The 7,502-nt window shown below is 51.8% G+C and overlaps 1 protein-coding gene across 2 annotated transcripts in view; it reads left to right on the top strand.

Annotated features, from left to right (window-relative positions):
• Positions 1-2,482: 2,482 nt before the first annotated feature.
• Positions 2,483-7,502, top strand: part of LOC309558772 (transforming growth factor beta-1-induced transcript 1 protein-like) — a 202,228-nt gene continuing 197,208 nt past the window's right edge. For both annotated transcript variants that reach the window (XM_082261821.1, XM_082261819.1), the window contains exon 1: positions 2,483-2,810. In XM_082261821.1, coding sequence (XP_082117947.1) covers positions 2,535-2,810 — 276 coding nt within the window. In that variant the 5' untranslated portion in view covers positions 2,483-2,534. The remainder of the gene's footprint in view (positions 2,811-7,502) is intronic.

The following is a 7,502-nucleotide window of genomic DNA, read 5'->3' as shown; positions in this document are numbered from 1 at the left end:
CAGCCTGTGTCCCCCTTCATCCTGCAGCCTGTGTCCCCCTTCATCCTGCAGCCTGTGTCCCCCTTCATCCTGCAGCCTGTGTCCCCCTTCATCCTGCAGCCTGTGTCCCCCTTCATCCTGCAGCCTGTGTGCCCCTTCATCCTGCAGCCTGTGTCCCCCTTCATCCTGCAGCCTGTGTCCCCCTTCATCCTGCAGCCTGTGTCCCCCTTCATCCTGCAGCCTGTGTCCCCCTTCATCCTGCAGCCTGTGTGCCCCGTCATCCTGCAGCCTGTGTGCCCCTTCATCCTGCAGCCTGTGTGCCCCTTCATCCTGCAGCCTGTGTCCCCCTTCATCCTGCAGCCTGTGTGCCCCTTCATCCTGCAGCCTGTGTCCCCCTTCATCCTGCAGCCTGTGTCCCCCTTCATCCTGCAGCCTGTGTGCCCCGTCATCCTGCAGCCTGTGTGCCCCTTCATCCTGCAGCCTGTGTGCCCCTTCATCCTGCAGCCTGTGTCCCCCTTCATCCTGCAGCCTGTGTGCCCCTTCATCCTGCAGCCTGTGTCCCCCTTCATCCTGCAGCCTGTGTCCCCCTTCATCCTGCAGCCTGTGTGCCCCGTCATCCTGCAGCCTGTGTGCCCCTTCATCCTGCAGCCTGTGTGCCCCTTCATCCTGCAGCCTGTGTCCCCCTTCATCCTGCAGCCTGTGTGCCCCTTCATCCTGCAGCCTGTGTCCCCCTTCATCCTGCAGCCTGTGTCCCCCTTCATCCTGCAGCCTGTGTCCCCCTTCATCCTGCAGCCTGTGTGCCCCTTCATCCTGCAGCCTGTGTCCCCCTTCATCCTGCAGCCTGTGTCCCCCTTCATCCTGCAGCCTGTGTGCCCCTTCATCCTGCAGCCTGTGTCCCCCTTCATCCTGCAGCCTGTGTCCCCCTTCATCCTGCAGCCTGTGTCCCCCTTCATCCTGCAGCCTGTGTCCCCCTTCATCCTGCAGCCTGTGTGCCCCGTCATCCTGCAGCCTGTGTGCCCCTTCATCCTGCAGCCTGTGTGCCCCTTCATCCTGCAGCCTGTGTCCCCCTTCATCCTGCAGCCTGTGTGCCCCTTCATCCTGCAGCCTGTGTCCCCCTTCATCCTGCAGCCTGTGTCCCCCTTCATCCTGCAGCCTGTGTGCCCCGTCATCCTGCAGCCTGTGTGCCCCTTCATCCTGCAGCCTGTGTGCCCCTTCATCCTGCAGCCTGTGTCCCCCTTCATCCTGCAGCCTGTGTGCCCCTTCATCCTGCAGCCTGTGTCCCCCTTCATCCTGCAGCCTGTGTCCCCCTTCATCCTGCAGCCTGTGTGCCCCGTCATCCTGCAGCCTGTGTGCCCCTTCATCCTGCAGCCTGTGTGCCCCTTCATCCTGCAGCCTGTGTCCCCCTTCATCCTGCAGCCTGTGTGCCCCTTCATCCTGCAGCCTGTGTCCCCCTTCATCCTGCAGCCTGTGTCCCCCTTCATCCTGCAGCCTGTGTCCCCCTTCATCCTGTGTCCCCCATCGTCCTGCAGCCTGTGTCCCCCTTCATCCTGTGTCCCCCATCGTCCTGCAGCCTGTGTCCCCCATCGTCCTGCAGCCTGTGTCCCCCATCTCGTAGCCTGTGTCCCCCGTCATGCCGGCACATCATGAAAGAGTTGCCTCTCCTCTCAGCAGTTATATCAAAAGAGGGCTGTGCTTCTCATCAAATCTATATATTTTATATATATAAAACTATATAAAACAAATAAATGGGAGTAAGCGGATTGGTTGCCGTGTATCTGTAAGCGGATTGGTTGCTGTGTATCTGTAAGCGGATTGGTTGCCGTGTATCTGTAAGCGGATTGGTTGCCGTGTATCTGTAAGCGGATTGGTTGCCGTGTATCTGTAAGCGGATTGGTTGCCGTGTTTCTGTAAGCGGATTGGTTGCCGTGTATCTGTAAGCGGATTGGTTGCTGTGTATCTGTAAGCGGATTGGTTGCTGTGTATCTGTAAGCGGATTGGTTGCCGTGTATCTGTAAGCGGATTGGTTGCCGTGTTTCTGTAAGCGGATTGGTTGCTGTGTATCTGTAAGCGGATTGGTTGAGGTTTATTAGGGATGGGACATTGGAACCTTCATTGATCTTCACTATAATGGAGATTTAGATATTTCTCATCTACTAATACATTTAAAAAGAAATGGAAAACCTGGCCAAACAACCCAAGAGCCTCTGTTGAAATTGTTAACTTAAAATTCCAATAAAAATGACTTAAAAATAAAAAGAAGAAATCTATATGTATCTTTGGTTGGGTAGCAGTAACGCTTTCTATAAGATCCATAGAACATCACCGAATGTCGGGCGCATGCGCAGTAGCGTTAAACATCTTGCTGAAAGCTCCAACTCTCGTGCACGGCGTTCTCCATTGTGGACGCGCATTGACTCGCGCACAGCGGAAGTGACGAGGGTGGTTGGAGATTAAGGCAGGAGACGTCATCACTGTTGGGCGGAGCTCTTTGGTGTCGTCATCACCGGTAGACGGCTGCAGAGTCGGCGCATGCGCAGTGAGTTCTCAGCTGACAGATGGCCGTTCCGTCGTTCTCTTCATGTTTGGCCGCTCTGGCGGCGGCGGCGGAGGAGCCGGGCGGGCTCGGTATTGCTCTGAGTGAGCTCCGGAGCCGGTATGTGTCCCGGGTCGGTGGGGCGGAGCGGTTCCGGAGGTCGGGCGGACTCGCTATGCTCATTAATCTTCTGACCGATCCCTCCGGGGCCTCCGTGCTGGGAAGTTCACGCCGGAGCCTGGAAATCGGCCTCAGCCTGCTGGCCAACGGATGTACCGAGACCGGGAGCCGCATACAGGTGAGGACACGCCCCCTCCTACCGGGACTCCGCCCATTATATAGAGGACACACCCCCTCCTACCGGGACTCCGCCCCTCAACACCTCCCAACCCCCATTATATAGAGGACACGCCCCCTCCTACTGGGACTCCTCCCCCAACTCCCATTATATAGAGGACACGCCCCTTCTACTGGGACTCCGCCCCCCAACCCCCATTATATAGAGGACACACCCCCTCCTACCGGGACTCCTCCCCTCAACACTTCCCACCCCCATTATATAGAGGACACACCCCCTTCTACTGGGACTCCGCCCCTCAACACCTCCCAACCCCCCATTATATAGAGGACACGCCCCCTTCTACTGGGACTCCGCCCCTCAACACCTCCCAACCCCCATTATATAGAGGACACACCCCCTTCTACTGGGACTCCGCCCCTCAACACCTCCCAACCCCCCATTATATAGAGGACACGCCCCCTTCTACTGGGACTCCGCCCCTCAACACCTCCCAACCCCCATTATATAGAGGACACACCCCCTTCTACCGGGACTCCGCCCCCAACGCCTCCCAACCCCCATTATATAGAGGACACACCCCCTCCTACCGGGACTCCGCCCCTCAACACCTCCCAACCCCCCATTATATAGAGGACACGCCCCCTTCTACTGGAACTCCGCCCCTCAACACCTCCCAACCCCCCATTATATAGAGACACGCCCCCTTCTACTGGAACTCCGCCCCTCAACACCTCCCAACCCCCCATTATATAGAGGACACACCCTCTCCTACCGGGACTCCGCCCTTCAAAACCTCCCAACCCCCATTATATAGAGGACACGCCCCCTTCTACCAGTACTCCGCCCCTCAACACCTCCCAACCCCACATATAGAGGACACGCCCCCTTCTACTGGAACTCCGCCCCTCAACACCTCCAAACCCCCCATTATATAGACACGCCCCCTATTACTGGAACTCCGCCCCTCAACACCTCCCAACCCCTTTTATATAGAGGACACGCCCCCTTCTACCGGGACTCCACCCCTCAACACCTCCCAACCCCCATTATATAGGGACACGCCCCCTTCTACCGGGACTCCACCCCTCAACACCTCCCCACCCCCATTATATAGAGGACACGCCCCCTTCTACCGGGACTCCACCCCTCAACACCTCCCAACCCCCATTATATAGGGACACGCCCCCTTCTACCGGGACTCCGCCCCTCAACACCTCCCCACCCCCATTATATAGAGGACACGCCCCTTTTACTGGGACTCCGCCCTTCAAAACCTCCCAACCCCCATTATATAGAGGACACGCCCCCCCTTCTACCTGTACTCCGCCCCTCAACACCTCCCAACCCCCCATTGTATAGGGACTCGCCCCCTTCTACTGGAACTCCGCCCCTCAACACCTCCCAACCCCTATTATATAGAGGACACGCCCCCTTCTACTGGGACTCCACCCCTCAACACCTCCCAACCCCCATTATTAGTTCCCAAATATTGGATCTGATCTCTGTGATGTCACAGCTTCCCATTATCCTCTATGGACATTCCCTTCCATTATCCTCTATGGACATTCCCTTCCATTATACTCTATGGACATTCCCTTCCATTATACTCTATGGGCATTCCCTTCCATTATCCTCTATGGACATTCCCTTCCATTATCCTCTATGGACATTCCCTTCCATTATCCTCTATGGACATTCCCTTCCATTATCCTCTATGGACATTCCCTTCCATTATCCTCTATGGACATTCCCTTCCATTATCCTCTATGGACATTCCCTTCCATTATCCTCTATGGACATTCCCTTCCATTATCCTCTATGGACATTCCCTTCCATTATACTCTATGGACATTCCCTTCCATTATCCTCTATGGACATTCCCTTCCATTATCCTCTATGGACATTTCCTTCCATTATCCTCTATGGACATTCCCTTCCATTATCCTCTATGGACATTCCCTTCCATTATCCTCTATGGACATTCCCTTCCATTATCCTCTATGGACATTCCCTTCCATTATCCTCTATGGACATTCCCTTCCATTATCCTCTATGGACATTCCCTTCCATTATCCTCTATGGACATTCCCTTCCATTATCCTCTATGGACATTTCCTTCCATTATACTCTATGGACATTCCCTTCCATTATACTCTATGGGCATTCCCTTCCATTATCCTCTATGGGGATTCCCTTCCATTATCCTCTATGGGGATTCCCTTCCATTATCCTCTATGGACATTCCCTTCCATTATCCTCTATGGACATTCCCTTCCATTATCCTCTATGGACATTCCCTTCCATTATCCTCTATGGACATTCCCTTCCATTATCCTCTATGGACATTTCCTTCCATTATACTCTATGGACATTCCCTTCCATTATCCTCTATGGGCATTCCCTTCCATTATCCTCTATGGGGATTCCCTTCCATTATCCTCTATGGGGATTCCCTTCCATTATCCTCTATGGGGATTCCCTTCCATTATCCTCTATGGGGATTCCCTTCCATTATCCTCTATGGGGATTCCCTTCCATTATCCTCTATGGGGATTCCCTTCCATTATCCTCTATGGACATTCCCTTCCATTATCCTCTATGGACATTTCCTTCCATTATCCTCTATGGACATTCCCTTCCATTATCCTCTATGGACATTCCCTTCCATTATCCTCTATGGACATTCCCTTCCATTATCCTCTATGGACATTCCCTTCCATTATCCTCTATGGGCATTCCCTTCCATTATCCTCTATGGGCATTCCCTTCCATTATCCTCTATGGACATTCCCTTCCATTATCCTCTATGGACATTCCCTTCCATTATACTCTATGGGCATTCCCTTCCATTATCCTCTATGGGCATTCCCTTCCATTATCCTCTATGGGGATTCCCTTCCATTATCCTCTATGGGGATTCCCTTCCATTATCCTCTATGGGGATTCCCTTCCATTATCCTCTATGGGGATTCCCTTCCATTATCCTCTATGGACATTCCCTTCCATTATCCTCTATGGACATTCCCTTCCATTATCCTCTATGGACATTCCCTTCCATTATCCTCTATGGACATTCCCTTCCATTATCCTCTATGGACATTCCCTTCCATTATCCTCTATGGGCATTCCCTTCCATTATACTCTATGGACATTTCCTTCCATTATACTCTATGGACATTTCCTTCCATTATACTCTATGGACATTCCCTTCCATTATCCTCTATGGACATTCCCTTCCATTATCCTCTATGGACATTCCCTTCCATTATCCTCTATGGACATTCCCTTCCATTATCCTCTATGGACATTCCCTTCCATTATCCTCTATGGACATTCCCTTCCATTATCCTCTATGGACATTCCCTTCCATTATCCTCTATGGACATTCCCTTCCATTATCCTCTATGGACATTCCCTTCCATTATCCTCTATGGACATTCCCTTCCATTATCCTCTATGGACATTCCCTTCCATTATCCTCTATGGACATTCCCTTCCATTATCCTCTATGGGGATTCCCTTCCATTATCCTCTATGGGCATTCCCTTCCATTATCCTCTATGGGCATTCCCTTCCATTATCCTCTATGGACATTCCCTTCCATTATCCTCTATGGACATTCCCTTCCATTATCCTCTATGGACATTCCCTTCCATTATCCTCTATGGACATTCCCTTCCATTATCCTCTATGGACATTCCCTTCCATTATACTCTATGGACATTCCCTTCCATTATCCTCTATGGACATTCCCTTCCATTATCCTCCTTGGACATTCCCTTCCATTATCCTCTATGCACATTCCCTTCCATTATCCTCTATGGACATTCCCTTCCATTATCCTCTATGGACATTCCCTTCCATTATCCTCTATGGACATTCCCTTCCATTATCCTCTATGGACATTCCCTTCCATTATCCTCTATGGACATTCCCTTCCATTATCCTCTATGGGGATTCCCTTCCATTATACTCTATGGGGATTCCTTTCCATTATACTCTATGGACATTCCCTTCCATTATCCTCTATGGACATTCCCTTCCATTATCCTCTATGGACATTCCCTTCCATTATCCTCTATGGACATTCCCTTCCATTATCCTCTATGGACATTCCCTTCCATTATCCTCTATGGACATTCCCTTCCATTATCCTCTATGGACATTCCCTTCCATTATCCTCTATGGACATTCCCTTCCATTATCCTCTATGGACATTCCCTTCCATTATCCTCTATGGACATTCCCTTCCATTATACTCTATGGACATTCCCTTCCATTATCCTCTATGGACAGGTGAGGGGAGGAGGAGGGATCGTATACAGACAGGTGAGGGGAAGAGGAGGGATCGTATACAGACAGGTGAGGGGAGGAGGAGGGATCGTATACAGACAGGTGAGGGGAGGAGGAGGGATCGTATACAGACAGGTGAGGGGAGGAGGAGGGATCGTATACAGACAGGTGAGGGGAGGAGGAGGGATCGTATACAGACAGGTGAATGGAGGAGAGGGGGTGGGGGGAAGACATGATTACAGTGATCTTCAATAGAGGAGAGCGGGTTGTTTGAGGGATGTGTAATGCTCTTTGTGAGAATCGGATTTCCTCTATCCATACACTGGTTCTGGTTGTGGGCGAGTCCAGAGGATGCCACCATGGGAGGAGTAGGCAGAGTCAGATTCCTGAAGTCAG

Source organism: Pelophylax lessonae (assembly GCF_965119305.1).
Source record: "Pelophylax lessonae genome assembly, chromosome: 6".
Lineage (NCBI taxonomy): Eukaryota > Metazoa > Chordata > Amphibia > Anura > Ranidae > Pelophylax > Pelophylax lessonae.
The sequence above is the reverse complement of the archived record's forward strand: the minus strand, read 5'-3'. Positions and strand labels throughout refer to the sequence as shown.